Source organism: Heteronotia binoei, chromosome 17 (genome assembly GCF_032191835.1).
Source record: "Heteronotia binoei isolate CCM8104 ecotype False Entrance Well chromosome 17, APGP_CSIRO_Hbin_v1, whole genome shotgun sequence".
Classification (NCBI taxonomy): domain Eukaryota; kingdom Metazoa; phylum Chordata; class Lepidosauria; order Squamata; family Gekkonidae; genus Heteronotia; species Heteronotia binoei.
Window position 1 is genome coordinate 5,333,265 of NC_083239.1, and position 25,236 is coordinate 5,358,500.

General features: G+C 48.5%; 1 protein-coding gene across 1 annotated transcript in view; it reads right to left on the minus strand.

The window, feature by feature from the left end:
• The window catches only part of ASAP3 (ArfGAP with SH3 domain, ankyrin repeat and PH domain 3), a 128,603-nt gene that overhangs the window by 59,516 nt on the left and 43,851 nt on the right, over positions 1 to 25,236 (minus strand). Inside the window, exons 5-10 of the mRNA XM_060257553.1 lie at positions 21,677 to 21,726; positions 11,059 to 11,185; positions 7,533 to 7,618; positions 4,765 to 4,840; positions 3,498 to 3,584; positions 2,876 to 2,985 (exon numbers count right to left, since the gene is read on the minus strand). Coding sequence (XP_060113536.1) covers positions 2,876 to 2,985; positions 3,498 to 3,584; positions 4,765 to 4,840; positions 7,533 to 7,618; positions 11,059 to 11,185; positions 21,677 to 21,726 — 536 coding nt within the window. The remainder of the gene's footprint in view (positions 1 to 2,875; positions 2,986 to 3,497; positions 3,585 to 4,764; positions 4,841 to 7,532; positions 7,619 to 11,058; positions 11,186 to 21,676; positions 21,727 to 25,236) is intronic.

The following is a 25,236-nucleotide window of genomic DNA, read 5'->3' on the forward strand; positions in this document are numbered from 1 at the left end:
GCCATCTGACAGCAATGCTGATTCTGTGAACTTAGGCAGATGAAGGGAAGGAGGGCGGGAAGGACTGTGTCAGTGCTTAGTTCTCGTGGCAGCTCTTTCTTACATGCCCAGGAAATGCTGATGGCCACTTTGGGGTCAGGCAGCCATTTTCCTCCAAGCTAGCTTGGCCAGAGATCCTGGAGGTTTTTTGCCATCTTCTGGGCATGGAGCAGGGGTCATTGTGTTTGTGTGTGGGGGGGAGGGGGGTATTTGTGAATTTCCTGCATTGTTCAGGGTGCTGGACTAAATTACCCTAGAGGTCTCCTTCCAACTCTTATGATTCTATAAATTATGAGTATATAAACCAGGGGGGGGGGGGGGGGGGGGGGGGCAGAATCTTGGCAAGAAATTCAAGATGAAGGGAAAATATTCTGTGGTTATATTATCAAATAGTATCTAAATTCAAAGTACAAATAGCTAAAGAAGGGGGTTGGTTAAGAGAAAACACTTTTGAACAATTAATCACTGGCGATTCAAAACACTTATTAGGAAAAAATTATAAAATGTAATTGTAATATGGTACAGGATGACGGTAAGGCTGAGAGGCTTCCAGTTTCCAGCTGGCTGGGCAGTGGTGTTCTGTTGTGCTCCATGAAGAAACGGAGCAAGTACAAAACTGTATGATAAAACGGATGCAAAATCTTGGAGAAAATATATGCATGAGTCAAATGGGAAAGCTTATGAACGAAAGAAATTAAATGTACTGAAATGTCAAATTTAAAAAAGGTAAAGGCAGTGCCCTGTGCAAGCACCAGTCGTTTCCGACTCTGGGGTGACGTTGATTTCACAACATTTTCACAGCAGACTTTTTACGGGGTGGTTTGCCACTGCCTTCCCCAGTCATCTACACTTTCCCCCCAGCAAGCTGGGGACTCATTTTACTGACCTCGGAAGGATGGAAGGCTGAGTCAACCCAGAGTCGGCTACCTGAACCAGCTTCCACTGGGATCGAACTCAGGTCGTGAGCAGAGGGCTCCGACTGCAGTAGTGCAGCTTTACCACTCTGCGCCATGGGAAAATTGTCAAATATTGAGGGAGAAATGCATTAAAATATTTTTATTGTCTATTATTCCCAAAGACATCACGAAAACGAACAAAGAGTAAATGGAGAAGTGCTGGAAATGTCAGGACACAGATGCAACATATTATCATATGTAGCAGACATGCAAGAAAATACTGAATGGAGATACACGAAGAAATGCAAAAGATATTAAAACTCAAGTTTGTGATGGATCCCAAAAATATGTTACTAAATATTTTACCAAGCACTATTACAAGAATACACAGTGATTTATTTAAGTATATGGTGACCGTGGCAAGAGTAGAAGAAGAAGATATTGGATTTATATCCCGCCCTCCACTCCAAAGAGTCTCAGAGCGGCACACAATCTCCTTTACCTTCCTCCCCCACAACAGACACCCTGTGAGGTGGGTGGGGCTGGAGAGGGCTCTCCCAGCAGCTGCCCTTTCAAGGACAACCTCTGCCAGAGCTATGGCTGACCCAAGGCCATGCTAGCAGGTGCAAGTGGAGGAGTGGGGAATCGAACCCGGTTCTCCCAGATAAGAGTCTGCACACTTAACCACTACACCAAACTGGCTCACCCCAGAGTCGGAAACGAGTAATACTTGCAGCAGAATGTAAGGCAGAAAGATGCCCAGATTTGAAGGAATGGAAGAATAAATTAAATGACTATGCAATAATGGCAAAATTAACACCTTATGTACACAATAGACCAATCTCAATGTCCAGGAAAATGGAAAGTATTTTTAATTAGCTAGCTGAAAAGCAAGAATAAATTTAAATTAAATTAGAAAACTATAAAAAGAAAGAGCCAGGCAAAATAGGTTTGTAATAAAAATATTATTAAATCTGAAGACAGATGGAAAAAATAGAAAAAAATATATTATTAAATAGAAGTTAAAGATCAAGAGTACGTATAAGTTTACGTTCTATATAAATATATGATTTGATAGATCACTGTATTATTTAGATTATGATCATAGATTACTGTAGTTGTAGATGACTGTTTATGTTCTATGTATGATTCAGAAAATTGTAGATCATTGTAGTTTATGTCTTATGTTCGTGTGCTTGTAAACTGAAACAAAAACTTTATTTAAAAAGAAAGCTCACTGGGTTATTACCGACAAGCCCGCACGTGTGCACACACAGAGTTAACCCTACCAAAAAGGTTTTTGTAGTTATAAAATGGCGAAGGAAAGAATACTGGAACTCACTTGGGAGTCCCCATTAGGTGAAAAGGTGGGATATAAATAAATAAACAAATGCAAACTTGGTTAATGGCCATGGAGTGAAGGTTGAGAACCACTGTTCTAAACCTCACCTGGAAAGGATCTACCCCTAAACAATGGAACTGCATTGAACACTTCCACCACTTAATCTCATGGTACAGGTGAGCCAGTTTGGTGTAGTGGTGAAGTGTGCGGACTCTTATCTGGGAGAACCAGGTTTGATTCCCCACTCCTCCACTTGCACCTGCTGGAATGGCCTTGGGTCAGCCATAGCTCTGGCAGAGGTTGTCCTTAAAAGGGCAGCTGCTGGGAGAGCCCTCTCCAGCCGCACCCACCTCACAGGGTGTCTGTTGTGAGGGGAGAAGACATAGGAGATTGTAAGCCGCTTTGAGTCTCTGATTCAGGGAGAAGGGCGGGATATAAATCTGCAATTCTTCTTCTTCTTCTTTTAAATCTAAAAATGTGAGCCAAATGGTTCAGTTGAAACCAGCTGTTTACAATAAGATGAAAGAATCTTTCCAGAGTGGTATTTCTTTGGCTACTACACACTGCAGATGGAGCACAAAGGTCACGTGGTTCTTACCCATCACTTTTCTTGTGCAGAAATCCAGACTTCTCAGTCCCATACTGCTTATTGCCTTGATGTTGATGGATGCTGTATCCACTACCCGAATTCTTCCTGTTGAGGTTTTCCTGAATCCAGCAACCAACATAAAAATTATATTAAAAATTATTCTAAACACAAGATCACTTCACACGCACACTGCCATAGTGCCAAACCCCTTTTGGGAGGCAACTGGTCTAAAGGCTGTCTTGAGAACCAGCATAGTAGTCAGTAGTATTTAGAAGACTAGAGTAAGCCTGAGCTGATCCGAGTTCAAATTTCTTCTCAACCATTCACAGCCTTTGGGTGACCTTGGGTCTGTCACACACACTCTCTTTCGCCTAATCTACCTCACATCATCATTGTAAGGATAAGAAAGAGGAGGACAGAACCTTGTACGTCAGTTTGAGGTTCTAGGAGGAAGGCATGATAAAAATATAACAAAACATGAAAATAAGAAAGACGAAAGTAAAACATTAAACTGGAAGTTAGCCTGCATACAACAACGATGCTCACAGTCCAGCAGTTCCAACTAACCTCACCTTGCCTTGTGGGTGCTTCTTGCATTCCTGCCCCTCACAATAACAGCAGAATCACTCACCCCCTTGTTCTCCAACTGCATGATTCCTCGGAGGGAATCTCGAATCCGGGTGAGCTGCTTTACCTCTTCTTCCTTTGCCTGATGCAGCTAGAAGAAGAAGAAGATATTGGATTTATATCCCGCCCTCCACTCCAAAGAGTCTCAGAGCGGCTCACAATCTCCTTTACCTTCCTCCCCCACAACAGACACCCTGTGAGGTGGGTGGGGCTGGAGAGGGCTCTCCCAGCAGCTGCCCTTTCAAGGACAACCTCTGCCAGAGCTATGGCTGACCCAAGGCCATGCTAGCAGGTGCAAGTGGAGGAGTGGTGAATCAAACCCGGTTCTCCCAGATAAGAGTCCGCACACTTAACCACTACACCAAACTGGCTCAAACAGGAAGAAAAGCTAAAAATTGGATGAGAGGTGACCTCTATCCCTGATGCAGCCCCTCAATGGAGGAAAAGCCAGTCAAGTTTTGAAAGCCTTTTTTAGAATTGTCCTCACCACTTTTTTTTTTGTACTAGTTTTTTAAATTGTCGTGCTTTATCTGTCAGAGTGACTGAATATCTGAAGCTGCTTTACACCATGTCAGACCCTTGATTTATCCAGGTCAGTTTAGTCTACTCTGATGGCAGTAATTCTCCAGGGTCTCAAGCTGAGGTCTTACATATAACCTACAAGCCAACCTTTTTAACTGGAGGTGCCAGGGATTGAACTGGACATTCTGCATACAAAGCAAATGTTCTGCCACTGAGCCACCGTCCCTCCCCATGCTGCTTTTGCTGCTGTTACATGGTTTCACAGAGGCTGTTTGGCTTGGTTCTGTTTTTGTTTTTCTATTGCATTTCATTGCCTTAGCAGGCCCAACATAAGCAAGCTGACAGGACAATTTTATGCAGAGTTGCTTCAGTCTAAGCCATTGGTTTCAATGGGTTTAGACTGGAATATTTCTGAATAGCATTGCAGTCTAACTTGTATTCTATAGAATGGAAGCGTATCAATAAGTAAATACATATAGCAAGAAATATAGCAAAAAAAATCTTCTCTGGGGTTAGGCCAATTGTCCCCCCCCCCCCCCCCCCCGAAAAGTTATACACATGAAGGTCCAAGTTGCATTCCATGCATCATGTGAAGGTAAGAGCTGTTTGAGGCCCATCCAATATGCCAATTTTCATTTTTCCTAGAGGAAACAGCACACTTCACATGAACAGTAGTACTCCCATTTTTGAAACCCCATTAAAAACACGGCAAAGCCATCAGCAATACCGATGTCTAATGCACAACTTACTGCATGTAAGGAGGCCACAAGCTTCTCAATGAATGGGTACATATTCTGGGATGCCTTCCAGCCGTCTTGGAAAAAACTGGTTTTATGTTTTTGAGTTTTGAGTGAAGAGAGGTATGAGGAGAGGGAGAAAGAGAAAGATGTCTAAGTTTCTACGCACTGCCATGAAAACATGTATCCAGACAAGACCTATCTAATATACTATTATGAGAACTAAGAGATTAACAGTTTTTTTTTTTTATAGAATAAAGAATTAGACCTCGCTCCTATGTTTGGCTAATAACTGTGACAGATAACTGGTACCTCCAGGAGATCTGTGTATTAGATGCTGGGGAGAAAAAAGGGTTCCTGTTACCTTAATTATGTATCTGACTTGCCTTTCAGTTGCCTGCTACTGGAAACACAATGCTGTACCTCTGTTGACAATTATATCCCCTCATACTTGTTCCACCAGGTCTCTGGTTGAGGCACCAGGTTATTTATTTAGCCCCAGATTCATAGTTGAGCAGTTTTTTATTTTTTTCCCCTGTGAATATGTGGGCAAATATTGACTAACAAGTTAATCAATTCATGGCAGTGTGGTATAGTGATCGGAATACCAGACCAAGACACAGGAGGTCTGAGTTCAGATTCCAACTGTCTCCTGACGCTGGAAGAAGGCTTCAAAGGAATGGCAGGAAGAGGAGCAGGACCCAATCCTCTGCCATGAAGCTCACCCAATTACCTTGGGCCAGTCTCTCAGCCCAATTCATCTTATAAAGCTGCCACAAGAATTAAAATGGAGTCATGGATAAGCCACATACGCAGCTCCACAGAAGAAAGAAGGGATAAAAATGAATTTACTGTTTAGGTGATTTTCCCACTCTTTTCCCAATAAGTAAGACAGTGCATACGATCCCCCCCCTACATTTTACTTCATAACAACCCCATTAGATGAGTTAGCTTGAGAAAGAAGATGAAGAAGAAGATGATATTGGATTTCTATCCCGCCCTCCACTCCAAAGAGTCTCAGAGCGGCTCACAATCTCCTTTACCTTCCTCCCCCACAACAGACACCCTGTGAGGTGGGTGGGGCTGGAGAGGGCTCTCACAGCAGCTGCCCTTTCAAGGACAACCTCTGCCAGAGCTATGGCAGACCCAAGGCCATGCTAGCAGGTGCAAGTGGAGGAGTGGCGAATCAAACCCGGTTCTCCCAGATAAGAGTCCGCACACTTAACCATTACACCAAACTGGCTCTCCAGTTTGGCAGGCCTAATGTGAGCCAGGGAAAGTGTGGCAGGCCTAATGTGATCCAGGGACCCTCATGGCTGGGTGAGGATTTGAATCCAGGTCTCCCAAGTCCAGCACTCTAACCATTACATGACACTGCCCCAGTCAAGATTATTTAAAGGGGGAGAGGGATCTGCTTGTATCTTGCTGGACTAGCTGTCCAGAAACTGGAAAGGGACTTTTTAAAATAAATCTGCAGCTATGAAATAGTTGGGTACTTAGTTTTGTGTCTAGGGCTGCCAACTATAGCTTGGGAAATTCCTGGAGATTTGTGGGATGCTGCCTCAGGGTGGTGGACTTTTGAGAGGGGAGGGAGCTCAGTGGGGATGTGATACGGAATCCGCCCTCTGAAACTGTCATTCCTTCAAGGGAACTGATCTCTGGAGATCAGCTGTTAATTCTGGGAGAACTCCAGGCCCTGCCCAGAGGTTGGTAATCCTGTTTGTATCAAAGATTTCAGGTTTTCACGGCTGATAACATCATTAGGGTTTGTAGAATCTTTCGGGCTCAAGTGCCGTGTTCTACTGGAGAAAGTTTTCCTTCCAGATGTTTTATTCTCAGCTGCGGAGAACATCCTCAGTGGCGTTGCAGCCAGAGCAGGCGCTCAGACCTTCTTGGCTCCCCACTCAATGCACAGCAGCCAAGAAGGTCTGAGCGCCTGCTCCAGCTGCAACGCCACTGAGGATGTTCTCCGCAGCTGAGAACGAAACGTCTGGAAGGAAAACTTTCTCCAGTAGAACATACCCTAATCCTGTGTCCTAAAATTCCTCTTTCCCTTAAATTAAGACCCAAGTAGATTTAGCAGTTTTGGGAATGTCATGTTAGAAAGGAAAGGACAAACAAGGACAGTGTAAAAGCAACACAATGGATAACAATATCAATATTTTTTTTTTCTTGTCAGCTGGTTGTATCACTCTATTATAGCCCTGGCAATCAAGCAACAGTTCACTTAGCACACCTGCTTCAAGAAGAAAGCCAACTTTCAAGATGAACAAGATTCCTACATGAACAGTGGTTTTCTCCTTTGAAGCCCCATGCAATCTGCGTGTAGTAAGGAGCATGAGACAATCATGTGTGCACTTGCTATGTATCCTGATGGGAGGACATTTAAGTGCACCTGTATCAACAGCCTCTCCATATGCACACAATACCTGCCCTTGGAGGGTTGGCTACTTGCCCACAGAAAAAGTACGCTGGCAGTTTACAACTGGGTAATCCAATAGTTAGTGCTAAACTGAAACGGCAGCAGGCGGCGGAGGGATAGAAACAGGGTGACGACATGAGATAAGAGAGTGTCCTTTCCCCTCATGCCATTGACACAGAAAAAAGGGTTTTGTGGACTGTGTTCACCACTTTAAAAGTCTCCTTTTAAAAGTCTACTAAACTAGCAAAGATTGCTACATCCAGTACCAGTGAATTTGACAACAGAATTATTTTTTTAAGAAGACTGTCCCCAGAAATTACGCAAGCGGCTGGCTGACATTTCCTGTCTGCACGCTTACTTGTGTTGCGCATGATAAAACTTGATGAGGCTCTGCAGGAAGTCTGGTCCTTGCTTTGTTTGGCTCTCGTTGGCTTTCAGAAGGTACTAGAGAGGAGAGAGAGTGGCAAACAGCAGGTTAGGATAACAACCCCCGTTTGCGTCAGTGTCACGTGATACCGTTAAACTTATTTCAAAAAGGTAAATACCTCAGGGCAGAGACTGTTTCCAGTTAATTGGAAATCTGAGTGCTTTCTCCCTCCCCCCTTCTTTTTTGTTCTAAGTTTAGAAGATATGCTATTTTGTATAATTTACTCAGCAATACTTTAATACCCTAACATATATAAAACTTGTGGGGGAGGAATCTGGTCCACGTCCAGCCACTCCCCTCGGAGTCTGCCTGCAGTGACGGCAGTCACTCAGAGCCTGGAGAGGTTCCTTGTGCATACCCGGGCTGCTGGGCGCCAGTTACCCTCTTGAAGAGCTCAGGCTTCCGGCATCTCCTGCCACTTCGGTTGGGCTCGAAGCGGCTCCTAGCGTACCCAATGGCCGCCAGGTTCCATCGCAGCTAATGCCAGTTACCGAATTGCTGCAGGAGAAGCAAAGTAAAATACATGTGCAAGACGACACTTCTTTTAATGTTCTTAATTTTTAATTCGGGGATTTTGCAGAAAAAAAACCCTACTTAGTGCCTGCGTGGCCCCGATTCACACCTTTAGGTATCCGCAGATGAGAGCCACACATCACTAATAGTATTTAGATTATTTGAGGAGGAGAAAAAAAAAAAAGCTGGGTCACGACAGGTTCCAAAAAACAGTTCCCTTCTATATTTAAAGCCTACATTTTCCTCCATTATACTGTGGCACCGGCTACACACACAGTACACAGCTGCACACACAGTGCGGCTTTATAATCCATAGAGAGAACGGGGTTTCTGTTTTACCCATCCTTGCAGCCAGATAAATGTGCCCAGAGAATAGATGATTCACAGGCCAGTGCCAAGCTCTGCTAGAGATGGCTTTCATTAGAGAAGATAGCCCCAAGTAATAGAAGACAGGTCAGAGTACCAGCCCAAAGCTGTGCTAGATTGTGGATCTGTTCTGTTGAGAAGGGCGTTCAGCGGATAGCTTTATATTCACTAGGCCTGCTGTATGTTGCTGCATCCATCTTTTTGCAATCAGACAGAAAGCGCCAGCTACTGCTTATGGTAGGCTGTGGGTAAGATGTTCTCAAATGAGTTCCCCCCACCTCAGCACCACTGGCTGTTTCACCTCCTTCTTTCTCGCCTGTTTGACACCATGACAGAAAATCCATGCTCCGTTGCCTGTTCCACAAGAAATACGAGATTCTTAGACACCCACCGGCTCAGTTTATTGCAAACAGGGAGCTGATCTTTTTACTGACTCATTTGTGGTGGTTTGGCAGGCTGCCTCGACTATCCCTTCTTAACAGTGCAAAGCGACTGGCTCATCATGCTCTCACACAGCCAAACGGACTTCTACTTTATCCACTCCTTGCTGACCTTCTGCTCTCCACGACAGGTAGCTGTTTGAGTCACAAGGCATATAAACTGGCGTTCACCTGAATAGCTCTTAGGGACACTAATGTTTACTGATTCTCATTTTCTAATGGAAGTGGGTGGGTGGTGGAGGGTTTTCTGCTGGATCATGGCGAAGCACTCGTCCAGCCAGAGATTTAACACGGTGCCAGTTACCCTCTTTAAGAGCTCAGGCCTGTTAAGATGCACTTCAGACCGAAATCAAAAGCAGCCTGCAAACCCCTTGTAGCTTTCCCCCTATTCTCACTCCTCCAACTCTGGGGAGAGAGCCGCACCAAGTACTTCCATGCACTATTATTTATTTAACAGTGAAGCTATTCAAAGGGGTGATTCACTCTCTGGCTAAGCCCCAAATGATTCCACAGAACCAAGAAAGAAACCACAACAAGGAGGGCAAGCTGCCACCCACCCAGCCCTTTCATAGGCCTTTAAAATTCTTCTGGAAAACCGTCTTCCTGCCGCTCACAAGAAGCCACACAGTCAACCCTCTTTCAATCAGAAAGAACAGTTTCGGATCACGTCTGTCAGATGGCTGGATTCCTCCAGGGAACCAAATTCACGTGTATCTGATAACACAGCAAGCCTACTGTTCAAAGAGCCAAACGAGTCATGATGGTGTTAACAGGCTGGACCTATGAATCCTGGCACCACTTTAAAGACGTTTAAAAATGTTGTGACGGCATGACCCTAATCAGGACCTTGCGGCATTTTTAATATCTTCACCATGGTACTGTCCTCCATGGATCAAACACGTGGGTGCTGTCGTATCTAGTGTGGCTCAAAGAGTTGTCCTCCCCTTTCTTAAACAGCTGATTCACACGGTAGATGAGAGACAGCATGGCATAGCAATTATAGTGTCAAGAAGGGGTCTGGGACAACTGGGTTTGGATCCCTGTACTGCCATGCAAGCTTGTTAGGTGACTCTGGGCCTGCCAAAATCTAACAGACTAACAAGGTTGTTATCAAAGGTTTCAGGTTTTCACAACTGGTAACATCATTAGGGTTTGTAGAATCTTTCGGGCTCAAGTGCCGTGTTCTACTGGAGAAAGTTTTTCTTCCAGACGTTTCGTTCTCAGCTGCGGAAAACATCCTCAGTGGCGTGGCAGCCGGAGCAGGCGCTCTGACCTTCTTGGCTGCTGTGCATTGAGTGGGCAAGCTCCCTTTTGTTCATAATACAAGTGCAGCTGTACTGTACAGACTGACACAAGCTGGTTTGCAAGCCCACTATAAACTCCCCCAAAGCCCACTCAATGCACAGCAGCCAAGAAGGTCAGAGCGCCTGCTCCGGCTGCAAGGAGGATGTTCTCCTCAGCTGAGAATGAAACGTCTGGAAGAAAAACTTTCTCCAGTAGAACATGGCACTTGAGCCCGAAAGATTCTACAAACCCTAACAACAAGGTTGTTGTTTGAGGATATGTGAAAAGCAGCTTTGATTCCCAGTCAAAAGAGAGAATAACAGAATGAGCAAGTATATTAACGAGCGGGCAAGTTGGGTTTTCCTTAATTCTCATGCATATGGAGCCCAACTCCGACCAGTTAGGGAAAGGGCTTCAGCGTCCTCCCCCTTCCTGACCTGAAACAACCCTTTGGGGATGCTATTTAGCCCTCTGGGGGCCTATTGACTAACAAATAATTGAGGCCATATCAGGCAGGCATGTCATCCCCCCCTTTCCTTGGTACACACACCACTTTTTTGCCAAACAGGCACCAAACAGGAAGCTGAATACCACTGGCCATCATTTGGCAAACAGTGATCATTCTAGGTGGAACCACCAAACAGAGGATGAGGGCAGGCAAGTGAAAAGCAGAGGCTGCTTCTAGTGGTAGCTTGCTCATCAGGGTGGGTGAGAGCAGGAACAGAGAGGAACTGCCACGGCCACCTCCTTTAATTTGTCTGCCTCCTCTACTCACAAACCAGCATTCCTGCAGCAAGAGCCCCCAAAATCAGGAACCAACAGGCAAGAGCACCACCACCATCAGGTTATCCCACCTCACACATATGAAGCTGGAAAGTGCGGCGCTCTTTCTGCAGGTCTTCAACAATCTCTGCTGTCAACAGCTCGGTCTGAATGACTCCAGAGACCTTGGCTCTCTCCTTCTCCTTCTCCAGCTTGGCTCTGGGGATTGCCAAAGACAATGCGACTGGCTGATCAGGGCTCACTTACATTCACGGAGAGAGCTTATGCCTTCTTCTTCTGACTTGGAATGATCCTTAGCATGACACTTGCAAGCAAAGGGTTTTTTTGGACATTACCTCGTTGCAATCCTGATATACATCTTATAGGACCGTACTATTTTTTCCCTTTCTTCAAGGAGGAGGAGGTAGAGCACCTATTTTTCACACAGAAGTTCCTATGTTTCACACAGAAGCCCGTCTGAAATCTACAAGGGATAGGGCCTTCTCCGTAATGGCCCCTTCCTGGTGGAACCAGCTGCCGGAAGAGGTAAGGGCCCTGCGGGATCTGGCTCAATTCCGCAGGGCCTGTAAGACAGTCCTCTTCCGGCTGGCTTACAACTAACCGGCACTTGAAACTGAGTGTAGTTTTTGTAAGATTGCTGTATGTTTTTAATGCTTTAATTATATTACTGTGTGAAATGTTTAAATTTTAACTATAAACGGTGAAATGTTTAAACTTTTATGCTTAATTTTATACTCTTATGTTAGATTTTATATGTTGTAAGCCGCCCTGAGCCACCTGGTGGGAAGGGCGGGATATAAATTACAAATAAACTAAAAAAATAAATGTTCACAGGAATATTCATGAAGCAGCTTTATACTGACTCAGCCTTGTCCATCGATCTCAGTCTTGTCTACTTTGACCCACAGCGGCACTTCCAAGACGTCAGGTAAGGTCTCTCACATCACCTACTGGAGAGACCTTCATAATGCAAAGCAAATGCTCTACCCCTGAGCTATGGCCTCTGTTCGTGCGTTCATCACAAAGCACCTGCTTCGTATGCAAAAGGTTCCAAGCTCAGTCCCTGGCATTCCCAGTTAGGAGCAGGTGGGTAGATGATGTAGTAGACGATCTCCACCCACAACCTTGAAAAACTGCTGCCAGTCAGGGTAGAAAGAATGGTCTTTATAGACCAAGGGTCTGAATTAGTACAAAGTAGCTTCATGTTTTTCAACATCACCATTGGGAAATACGGGACCATCTAGTCCAGCATCCTGTCTCACACAGAGGCCAAGCAGTTATTCTGAAGGGACAACAAACAGGGCACATGGGCCAAGGGCTTCCCCTGGTGTCGAGTCCTAGCACTGGTAATCAGAGGTTTCTTTATCAAAGATTTCAGGTTTTCATGGATGGTAACATCATGAGGGTTTGTAGACTCTTTCGGGCTCAAGTGCCGTGTTCTACTGGAGAGAGTTTTTCTTCCAGACGTTTCGTTCTTGGCTACGGAGAACATCCTCAGTGGCATTCCGTAGCCGAGAACGAAACGTCTGGAAGAAAAACTTGCTCCAGTAGAACACGGCACTTGAGCCCGAAAGATTCTACAAACCCTAATGATGTTAGGGTTTGTAGAATCTTTCGGGCTCAAGTGCCGTGTTCTACTGGAGAAAGTTTTCCTTCCAGACGTTTCGTTCTCAGCTGCGGAGAACATCCTCAGTGGCATTGCAGCCGGAGCAGGCGCTCTGAACTTCTTGGCTGCTGTGCAGAAAACTTCCTCCAGTAGAACACGGCACTTGAGCCCGAAAGATTCTACAAACCCTAAGAGGTTTCTTTGCCTCTGAATGTGGAGGTTGCCTTTAGTCACCGTGACTGGTAGCCATGGGAAGACAGGTTCAAGGAAAGGCAGCACACTTCCTTGGCCGCAGTGCAACACTCACTTTCCTTTCATGAATATCACGCATCACTGCAATACCTTGCCCTCTGTATTGTGTTTACCAGTGCCAACCCCTAGGGAAAAGCAGAAAGACCTGGGGGCAGCCAGCCAAGGCTCCAAGCCTATTACCGTAATAAGGTAAAGACAGGTTGCCTACCTGTAACTGTAGATCTTCGAGTGGTCATCTGTGCATTCACACTCATGGGATTGTGCGCCTGCGCCGATCCCCGAATCGGTATCTGAAAAAGCCCGGGATTTTTCCGCGCCCGGCGCCAGTGGGCATGCGCAGGCGTCCCACTGCGCATGCCCACCAGCGCCCGCGCGGGGATCCCGCCAGTTCCTTCCTGACCGCTGGAAGCCCCTTACTGGAGGGAGACCGTCAGCAGTGGGGAAGGAGGGCGGGTAGTGTGAATGCACAGATGACCACTCGAAGATCTACAGTTACAGGTAGGCAACCTGTCTATCTTCTTCGTGGTCTCTGTGCTTCACACTCATGGGAGATTAGCAAGCAAAAGCATACCTGGAGGCGGGAAGACGGTCAGCCCAAAGAAACAGCCTGTAACACCGCAGCTCCCAACCGAGTCCTCTGCTGAGCATGCACGTCCAGCGCGTAGTGCTTCATGAAGGCATGCGGAGAAGACCAGGTAGCCGCTTTGCAGACATCGGAAAGGGACACACCCTTCAGGAACGCCACCGACGTGGCCATCGCCCTTGTGGAGTGTCCACGAACAGGTCCAGGTAGAGGCTTCTTAGCCAACAAATAACAAAGTTTGATCGTCTCAGTGAGCCACTTGGAAAGTCTTTGAGACGAAATTTTGGACCCTAACTTGGGGGCAGAATAGGAGACAAAAAGCTGATTGTCCTTACGAAAACCCCGTGAACGATCCAAATAAAACAGGAGGGCACGCTTAACATCTAATGCATGCAGCCTGCGTTCCTCATCCGAGGAAGGGCTAGGGTAAAAAGTGGGCAACCAAACTTCTAAGTTAAGGTGAAACTGGGAAACCACTTTCGGGAGAAATGTAATGTCCGGGGCCAAAGATACCCCAGCCTCCCTAAAGGCAAGGTATGGGTAGTCACACCGCATCGCCGTGAGTTCCCCCACACGACGCGCCGAAGTGATGGCAACTAAGAATGCAGTCTTCCAAGACAAAAGATGCAGGGAACACGTTGCCATGGGTTCAAAGGGACGGCGAGTCAACTTGTCCAAAACCAAAGTCAAGTCCCACAACTGTGGAGGGGATCTAGAAGGGGGATGAAGGCGGAACAGCCCTTTCATGAACCTTTTGGACTGCGGGTGAGCAAAAACAGAGTAACCCTCAACTGAACCATGGAAAGCAGAAATAGCTGCTAAGTAGACCTTGATGGAGGAGAATACCAGCCCCTCGTCCACCAAAGACAAAAGAAACTCAAAAACTGACGATAGCCCAACAGAGTCCGGCGGCATCGAGGAGTCAGCCACAAATTTACTAAACTTCTTCCACTTCCTCTCATAAGAGGCACGGGTGGAAGGTTTCCTGCTGCTTTGGAGCACCTGCTGGACCCTGGTGGAAAAGTCTAGTGGTCGATGAACCACGCTGTCAGCTTCAGGTGCGGCACGTTGTGATGGAACACGTGCCCGCCCTGGGCCGACAACAGGTCCGGTTCTGCCGGAAACTGGTAAAAGATCCCCCTCGACTGCTGGAGCAGAATCGAGAACCAGCTCTGACGGGGCCACCACGGAGTCACCAGAATGCAACGCGGCTTCTCCTGCACTAGCTTGTGGACCACCCTCGTCAGCAGAGGTAGGGGCGGGAACATGTACAGGAACCAGCCCCCCCATTGAAGTAGAAGTCCGTCTCCCAAGGAAGCCGGATCCGCACCTCCCCTGGCACAGAACAAGGGGCACTTCTTGTTCTGCGCTGTGGCAAAAACATCCAGCTGCGGGTAACCCCAAAGCTGGAACACCGGCTCCAGGAACCTCCATTGCAGCTCCCATTCGTGTGGGGAGGCTCCACCCCTGCTGAGAGAGTCCGCCTGTATGTTGAGGACCCCCGGCAGATGTGTAGCCTTCACAAAAATGTCCCATTGGAGGCACTCCTCCCAGAGATCTACTGCCAGCGAGCACAGCCTGCGAGACACTGTCCCCCCCTGTCTGTTTATATAACACAGGGCAGTGGTATTGTCCGTGAGCAACGCTACAGTCTTTCCCGCTAACAGTGGGCGGAAAGATCGAAGGGCAAAGTGAACTGCCAGCAGTTCTAGATAGTTTATATGGCACCGGCTCAATTTCGGTGTCCACTTGCCTCCCACACATAGATCTTCCAGGTGAGCTCCCCACCCCCACATGGAAGCATCGGTAGCGATGGTCACTGTAGGGGCCGGCAGATGAAAAGGAGCCCCTTGGCAGATGTTGCTCTCTGCTCCCCACCATTGCAGTGAACAGAGAGTCCCGGGTGGGATGGTGAACCTCTTTCGAGGTGAGTCTCTGAGAGGTCGAAAATGGCGCAAGAACCATAACTGTAGGCCTCTCATGTGCAGTCTTGCGAAGCGTAGCACGCTTGTCGTCGCAGCCAACAACCCCAGCATCCGCTGGAGCTGCTGGGCCGTGCCCCACTGCCGCCTTCGGAGAAGATGTACCAGATCGATGATGTCCTTCGCTCTCTGTGAAGGAAGGAATGCTCGATGCTGCTGTGTGTCCAACAGAGCCCCTATGAATTGAACTGTCTTTGAAGGAGTGAGATGGGACTTCTCCAGGTTGACCTGCAACCCCAGGGTGCCGAGAAGACGCAGAGTAATGGCAATGTGCGTTGTTAGATCCTCCCTCGACTTCGCCACAAGAAGCCAGTCGTCGATGTATGGGAAGACGACGACTCCCTGCAGACGAAGGTGGGCAGCCACCACGCTCATCAGCTTCGTGAACACCCGAGGAGCAGTAGACAGTCCAAACGGCAGGGCCCTGAATTGGAAGTGCCGAGCACCTACTGCAAACCTTAGGAAACGCCTGAACGCAGGATGAATGCTGACATGAAAGTAGGCATCCTTGAGGTCCAGGGTCGCCATCCAGTCCCCTTGATTGATGAGGGGCAGGATTGTTTGCAGCGTGGCCATCCTGAACTTCTGGTACCGAATAAATTTGTTCAGACTCCGAAGGTCCATGATAGGCCTCAGGCCCCCGTCCCGTTTGGGGACCAGGAAGTAGCGGGAGTAGAAACCTCCTGTCCTGGCCTCCAATGGAACTTCCTCTATGGCTTGTTTCTGTAGGAGGTTGTTCACCTCCGCCAGCAGAGGTGGGGAAGGGGAAGTGGTAACTACCACGGACTGGTCTGGGGTCTGAACAAACTCTATTTTGTAGCCCTCTTTCACGATGGACAGAGCCCACCTGTCTGTAGAGATCAACTCCCAAGCAGGTAGGAAAGGGCGAAGGCGGATGGAAGGATTTCCCGTAGGGGCGACGACGCGTGCTTGCAGAAAGTCAAACCCCCTGCTTCTGGGAGCGAGCCCCCTTTGACTTATTAGGAGGTTGTGACCCGTAACGGTTCCTGCCGTTACCCGGATAGGGTGATCGTTCAGCCTGGGCAGGACGGGGACGCCATTGCTCAGGGGAGACCTTCTGATAGGGTTTCTTGGTCCAGGGTTTAGACCATTGCTTGGATCTGGAAGCCCTAGGGGTAGATTGGACGCCCAAGTTCTTAGAGGTCTTGACACTCTTGTCGAACTCTTGCAGCGCCGAGTCAGTTGTGGTGCTGAAGAGCCCGTCACCTTCAAAAGGCAGGTCTTCAATGAAGGTTTTTGTGTCCTGGTGGAGTGCCGTAGACCTGAGCCAGGAGTGCCGCCGAATGCAGACTGCGGAGGTGATTTGTTTGGCTGAGGCTTCCACCATATGTTTCGCTGCAGCCAGTTGTTGTCTGGCCACAGCGAGACCTTCTTTCTGTAACTTGGTTGCAGCAGCCCTCTTGTCTTCACTCAAAGAGGAGAGGAGGGGGGAAAGCTGTTCCCACACGGCATACTGATATCTAGCCATGCAGGCTGCATAGTTAGACACCTTGATGCCGAGTGCCCCCGCGGAATAGACCTTGCGGCCCATTCCATCGATCTTCCTCCCTTCTTTATCCGGTGGGGAGGAGTGGACCTTCCTTGCCTTTGAGGAGGAAGAGACTACCACTGAGTTAGGGCGCGGGTGGGTGAATAGAAATTCAGCCCCAGTCTCTTGGACCCTATACATGTGGTCCAGCCGTTTCGATGAGACGGGCGTCGATGAAGGTTTTGCCCAAGGTTCCTTAACCACCTGGAGGATCACCTTGGTAACCGGCAGGGCAACCGCTGTGGACGTGTTCCTTTGCATTATATCGAACACATTGTCGTCCACTACGGGTTCTGGCTGGGTCACAGGCAGTCTGAGGGTGGCAGCAATCCGCTTCACAAGGTCCCCATAGGACTTCAGGTCTTCCGAAGGGGAAATCGGGAGATCCTCGGCCGTCTGGGAGCCAGGTGAAGGTTCCAAATCTTGAACTTCACTCTCCGCCTCCGATGATGAGGAGTCTTGATGAGCGGAGTGCTCCGAGAGCATCGGGGTCGATTCTCTCGGTGGAAGGACCGGTGGTCTTCGAGCAGCTTCTACCGGAACCAATTGTCGATCCGGGGGAACCGACACCGACGCCTTTCGGGATCGGTGCGATACTCTCGACATCGAGGAGAGTTGTGAAGCCTGCTCCCAGTCAGGATAGTCGTCCGGGTACCAACGACAGGTCTCATACCGGGAGTAGGGAGGTTGCCACCGGCGCTGCTCCCACGGTGGTATCGGGAAGCGCTGAGGTGCGTAGAATGTGTCACGCCTGACTCGGGGTTTGAACGGTGGGTCAATGACCGGTGTCGATGCGTCAACCTCCGAGGTCGATTCGCTGGCTGAGCGACGGCGTGAACCCGACGATGAAGACCGTTGAGTCAGGTCGATCTCCGGTTCTTGTTCCGACGCCGACAGGCGCTGCTGGGCCGATGGGCTACGGCGCGGAGACGCCCTAGTCTTCTTCGCCGGTTTTGTTGACGTTGACGCCGACGCATCGCCCGATGGAGAAGGAGTGCGGGGTCTTTTTCGCTTCTCCTTCGACTTCGCCTTTTTCGGAGCTCGGGTCCCCGAGTCCTTCCGGCGTTTCTCAGCGGGCGTATCCACCGAGCCCTCATGGGAACGTTTCGTGGAGCCACGCTCTTCCGGCGAATCCAAAGTCAGTATCGGGGCAGCATCAGCCGATGCAAGCTCCAGAGCCGGAGTTTCGGTCGACTTCGGTGCCGACACCTCCATCGGTCGAAGAGGTCGAAGCGCCGATTCGGTGAGCGCTGCCGCCAGCTGAGCCGCTCAGTTTTTTCTGGTTTGTTTCGAAAACCGGAGGCAATGCGAGCAGGCCTCTACGCGGTGCGACTCTCCCAGGCACAACAGGCAGAGGGAATGGCCGTCCGGAGGGGCGATCTTCTTCCCACAAGCATGGCAGCGCTTGAAAAACCCCCAGCGACTTTCCATAGACGACAGTCGCACGGAAAAACTGCTCAGAAGGTCTGAGAGAAAAACGGGGGAAAAGCGCGCGAACGAAATACCCCGAAGGGTAATCCGCTAGACAACCTAAGAAACGCTTTTTTTTTTTTTTTTTAACACTAACTAACTATAACTACAGTAACTAACTAACTAACTATTTAAGAACGATAACGGGCAAAAAGGGAAAATCTCACCGACCGGGGAAACCGAAAGGAACACCTCTCAGCGCGGCGGTCAGAAAGGAACTGGCGGGATCCCCGCGCGGGCGCTGGTGGGCATGCGCAGTGGGACGCCTGCGCATGCCCACTGGCGCCGGGCGCGGAAAAATCCCGGGCTTTTTCAGATACCGATTCGGGGATCGGCGCAGGCGCACAATCCCATGAGTGTGAAGCACAGAGACCACGAAGAAGATCATTTGTAACACTTTTGAAATAAAATACAAAATATAACTACGAGATACAAGAGATGGTACGTGCAAGATGCGCTCGCACACTTGTGTGGGAGAAGAGTCTATGTTACGAACTTCTATCCTCCCCCCGAGAAAAGATGCTTGGGTACAGAGGGGGTGGCATTAGCAGCTCCGACGGTGTTTCCAATGACATTCCCAAACATTTCATCAGTCAGGATCTGGCTCATCAACGAGGGCACTAAAGCAATGAACACGTGCCAAGTACAATTAGCGGCCAGCCATCCTGGTGAGCCAAACGCCATCAGCTCCAGCACGGAAGTCGTATTTACACTTAATGCACATCGCATTTTTAACTGCAAAATAGGATTAATGATTTTAGGGCAAGGGGAATCAACTCATAACAAGCTGGCATGACAACATGACAAGCTGAGTACGCAGGGCATTTATGTTGGCTAGGCTAAATGCGTTTCCCTCCAAAGTTTTACAAGGGAGATATCAGCGAGTCCCTTTAGCCGACAGACTTTGCTCCTGTGGAGCGAATACCCCTGACTCAATCCAGCATATATTGCTTGATTGTTCTTTTTACCATAACCTCCGTAAAGATTTATTTGGCAAGCTTTCTTTTCCCCCCAGATTTGTCTATTCTGCCACCCTGTTATTATTTATTGAGTGATACTGAGGGGGTGGTTAGCGAGGCTGCGGCAAAATTTCTGGCTGACGTCCTTAAATTTAATTCTGACCATGTTTGAATGCATCTGTAAAGCTCGGTTTCATTTTGATTTTATCTCCAATGTTTACATTTTTATATTCTGTGCATTTTTATTTGAATCTATTATGCCATTAAAGGTTTGGTATGGACAAGCTGAGTATTCACATTACAAGCTCGGGATCTTTATTATTCCTCAGCAGGAGTATACGCGGGGCCAGCACAACATTAGGTGACATTAGGCGCCTAGGGCACGCCGGCGTTCAGGCGACGCCAAATTGGGCACACACCCCTCCCAATGTGACTCCACCTTCGCCAGCTGCCTCTGCCCCCCTGGCTCCCCCTCCTTGTAAGCAGCCAGCCAGCCGACAGAGCGGGGCTGCAGAGCCTTTCATAGCTAAGCCTGTGAGTCACTGGGGGCAGGGGTTGCCCTCACACCCAGTGAGGAGCTGTCAGCAGTGCCACCATGGAGGAAGAGGGGCACGGGCCAGGCCAGGCACTGCCACAGCAGCAGAACTGGTGCCCGGTCAACCTGAGCCTCGCTGAGCCTAACCGGGCGGCGCAGTGTTGCTTCATTAGAAAATGCTTCATTGTTTTCAGGCTACTCAAGGTCTTATGCAGGAGAGTTCGAGCCTGGTTCATACATACAGGAGGGGTCAAAATGAGCCTGAGAATGTACAAAGCAAAGCTGAGGAAGAGTGAAGGTAGGAGGGGCAGAAGTTGCTTTTTGCTAGACAGCCAGAACAGCTGCTTCTCCTTAGTAGGACAGGAGCTTCTGCCGGAGTCTTCTCTGACTCTCCTGGGAGGTCTTTCCCCTTTTCTTCCCTTTGCCTGTTCCTCCAGTTCTCCTTCCTGCCTCTCCTGTTTGCAGGCTTCTCCTCCATCTCTTTCACCTCCGCGTTCCTGGGTCTCTTGCTTTCCCTCTGCTCTCTGATCCCCTCCCCAGATTTTTTCCTTCTCCTTGTTTCCTAGAGGGAGAAGCTCCCTTCCTCTCCCTTCTCCTCCTCCTCCACCCTTCATTGTCTGGTGGAGCATATGACCCAATTTCAGGGCAGAGGGGAAACTATGGACAAAGGGAAGCCAGCGCCAGCAGCGGCTTCTGTTGCTGCTGCACCAAGTAGAGGAGCTCCTCCATCCAGGTGGAGCAGGAGCCCAACGTGGGAGCGCACAAAGCTGCAGCAGAACCTGTCCCTACCCCGCTCCCAGGCCAGAGCGTGTGACATTATTTGGGACTTTATTCACCCTCCAGTTGAGCCAGATGTGCGACTTGCTCAACTCACAGACCGCCACTGAGAAGAAACTCAGCAGGATGACAAAGTCGCAGCCAACTTTGTTGGGAGAGTTTCAGCTCAATTGGTAAGTCAGCAGGCAAGTGGAGCAGGGGCCGTTCGGGCCGGCTTCGGTGGCAGAAGGGCGCCTTGCCTGTTCAGGGAGTCCCGGGGTGGAGGAGCAGAACATTCTTTTAATGAGAAGCCTCCCTCAGATGACTGTGTGCCTCATTTGTCCTTCCCTCTGCTATCTTTGCCCCAGGGAATCCACAACAGGAAGCTCCTTGGGAGCAAATCCCAAACACGCTCTTCTAAAGCCATCGACAGGAATGGGTTTAGAAGGTAAAATGCTGTCCATTAGCGTCGCTCTGCACTGCTTATTGAGCATGACTCCTCTGAAGCTGTTTTATTTTTGAAGCATGCAACATCTGGATGAATGTTAACACTGCACTCCGAGCTGATGTGCGTGAACCTGGAAAGCGTTCACACACAATTCGCTGCGGCTGCTTGTTTTAAAGTGGCTTATTAGATGTGTCTATCGCGTGCAGCGAGGTCCAATTTCATCTGCGTTAGATCGCGTACTTGATCGCTGCCGCGGGGGTGGCAGAGCCTAGGGGCCCAGAAACCCTGGCACTGCCCTTGAGTATATGACAACCATTCCTTCGCCAAGGCTAGCGTAATAAAACCAAACTCTCTCCTTGTCTTGTTTTCCTTTACTTTTTAAACTATAGCAGTGGGTGGAGCAGTGACATGTTTATAAAGGGGCGGAGTCAGTGGCTGATCCAGGCTCCCTCGCTGCTCATGCTTCAGGCCCCACAACAACACATCTTTGTTTGGAAAAGAGGAGATAATTCACTGACTCCTGCCAGAGGAAGCAAGGGAGTTACTTACACTTTGGCCTCATAATCCTTCCAGGCCTTTTCAATCTGCTTTTTGGAATCCTGCCGAGCAAAGAGAGAGGAAAAGCAAAGTCATCATCAGAGAGAAAACAAGAGGGTGGGACTGAGGGAAAAGAGATGGCAGGCGCCCTACTTTCACGCCCCTTCTTCTTGCCAATGCCGTACCAAGCTGAAGTATTTAGGTTATGGAGAGCAGAAGTCCTAAAGTTAAAGCATCTCTACAGAGTATTACTTAGGGTTGGAATGCTGGAGGCTGGAAAAGTGAACTTTGCTTTCATAAGAACATAAGAGAAGCCATGTTAGATCAGGCCAATGGCCCATCCAGTCCAACACTCTGTGTCACATAAGAACATAAGAGAAGCCATGTTAGATCAGGCCAATGGCCCATCCAGTCCAACACTCTGTGTCACATAAGAACATCAACAACAACAACACATTTTATTTATATCCCGCCCTCCCCGCCGGAGCAGGCTCAGGGCGGCTCACAACAAAATTCATTGAATTATACATTGAGTTAACATAAGAGAAGCCATGTTAGATCAGGCCAATGGCCCATCCAGTCCAACACTCTGTGTCACATAAGAACAGAAGAGGAGCCATGTTGGATCAGGCCAATGGCCCATCCAGTCCAACACTCTGTGTCACATAAGAGAAGCCATGTTAGATCAGGCCAATGGCCCATCCAGTCCAACACTCTGGGTCACATAGTGGCCCAAAAAAAAATTATACACACACACACACACACACACTGTGGCTAATAGCCACTGATGGACCTCTGCTCCATATTTTTATCTAAACCCCTCTTGAAGGTGGCTATGCTTGTGGCCGCCACCACCTCCTGTGGCAGTGAATTCCACATGTTAATCTACCCACCTTAAATCATTCCCAGACCAGAAAGTCAGCTGGCTGTTCAACAAATGGGGTAGCTGCTCAGCAGGTCCACAGCTATGCAGAATTAAGTCAAATTGAAGGTTCAATAGGTTTAGAAGATAAATAGCAAGCCAACTTTTTTTTTGCTGTCCTCCGAAGACTTCCAGGGCTGCTTAAATGACAGCCAGAACAGTATAATAGTTCATCGACAATTTGGGAGCTCTGGGTTAAAATCTTCCCTCAACCAGTTCGATGAAGATATTGGATTTATATCCCGCCCTCCACTCCGAAGAGTCTCAGAGCGGCTCACAATCTCCTTTCCCTTCCTCCCCCACAACAGACACCCTGTGAGGTAGATGAAGATATTGGATTTATATCCCGCCCTCCACTCCGAAGAGTCTCAGAGCAGCTCACAATCTCCTTTACCTTCCTCCCCCTCAACAGACACTGTGTGAAGTAGATGAAGATATTGGATTTATATCCCGCCCTCCACTCCGGAGTCTCAGAGCAGCTCACAAACTCCTTTACCTTCCCCCACCCCACAACAGACACCCTGTGAGGTAGATGAAGATAATGAATTTGTATCCCGCCCTCCACTCCGAAGAGTCTCAGAGCGGCTCATAATCTCCTTTATCTTCCTCCCCCACAACAGACACCCTGTGAGGTGGGTGGGGCTGGAGAGGGCTGTCACAGCAGCTGCCCTTTCAAGGACAACCTCTGCCAGAGCTATGGCTGACCCAAGGCCATGCTAGCAGGTGCAAGTGGAGGAGTGGGGAATCAAACCCAGTTCTCCCAGATAAGAGTCTGCACACTTCACCACTATGGCTGACCCAAGGGCATGCTAGCAGGTGCAAGTGGAGGAGTGGGGAATAAAACCTGGTTCTCCCAGATAAGAGTCTGCACACTTAACCACTATACCAAACTGGCTAAGGGGTGTTCCAGCCAAAGGCCTGACATACCAACACTGGGACAGATATAGAATCAATAAAACCCAAGGGATCACGGCTGCAAATTATTGGCAAACAACAATTTTACAAAACTGTGAATATAATATTCAAATTATTGAAATTCAACAATTCCAAGTGCACCAATAAACAACATGAACAGCTTAACGTGTGTTTTTTCTTTTCCTTCTTAATTTTGACCCAAAAATCTCCTGCTGAAACTGGGAGATAGAAGCAGTTCAAAACATGCTAAACTCCACTGCAGCCATCTGAGTGATTTAGAAGCAAAACCTTTAGTGCTTCTTTAGCTCTTCTTAAGTGGTTGTCAGTGGAGACCAACGCTGCACCCCAGATTTCTAGACTAATCACGGGGCCGCAGGCTGGAACCAGCTGTTTCACACGTGGCTTCGTCCGATGTTTAGACTGGGGTTGTGCAAAACTTCATATATTTACACTCTATTCTCAAACATAACGAGTCAAAGGATGCTGGCTCCTCTCAGGACAACCTTAGCAACAGATCTAGTGGTTAGGTTACATAATTTGCCCTTCACCTGGTTGGCTAATGACAATCAGGCCCACACTGGGCCAGGGCCATAAAATAAATCTTTTTATTCTAGGGTTTTTTTTATTTTACCATACTTCAGGTCTCTGCTCTTAGCTACTTTGTGTTGTTGCCCACCGTGCTGGACCACAGGCCACTGCCTCAGGAATTTACTGGGACTGACCCTGTATTTGGATTCACCTGGGTGCTGACTTGTTTGGAGGCTCTTGGTGACCAGAAACTTTGTCTTGGATTTTGAAGCTTGGAATCTTGAAGGCCTCAGTCTGTTTGGAAATATCGATTGTCTGTAAAAGGTGCTTACACACACTTTTAGTTTTATTTTATCATATGAACATATGAAGCTGCCTTACACTGAATCAGACCCTGGGTCCATCAAAGTCAGTATTGTCTTCTCAGACTGGCAGCGGCTCTCCAGGGTCTCAAGCTGAGGTTTTCCATGCCTCTTTGCCTGGACCCTTTTTTGGAGATGCCAGGGATTGAACCTGGGACCTTCTGCTTCCCAAGCAGATGCTCTCCCACTGAGCCACCGTCCCTCCATCTCTCCATCACCTATGGCCTGGACCCTTTTGAGTTGGAGATGCTGGGGATTGAACCTGGGACCTTCTGCTTCCCAAGCAGATGCTCTACCACTGAGCCACAGCCCCATTCATGGCTCTCCAGGGTCTCAAGCTGAGGTTTTTTCACACCTATTTGCCTGGACCCTTTTTTGGAGATGCCGGAGATTGAACCTGGGACCTTCTGCTTCCCAAGCAGATGCTCTACCACTGAGCCACCCTCCCTCCCCTGCTCTCCAGGGTCTCAAGCTGAGGTTTTTTCACACCTCTTTGCCTGGACCCTTTTTTTGGAGATGCCAGAGATTGAACCTGGGACCTTCTGCTTCCCAAGCAGATGCTCTACCACTGAGCCACAGCCCCATTCATGGCTCTCCAGGGTCTCAAGCTGAGGTTTTTCACACCTATTTGCCTGGACTCTTTTTTGGAGATGCCGGGGATTTAACCTGGGACCTTCTGCTTCCCAAGCAGATGCTCTACCACTGAGCCACAGCCCCATTCATGGCTCTCCAGGGTCTCAAGCTGAGGTTTTTCACACCTATTTGCCTGGACCCTTTTTTGGAGATGCCAGGGATTGAACCTGGGACCTTCTGCTTACCAAGCAGATGCTCTCCCACTGAGCCAC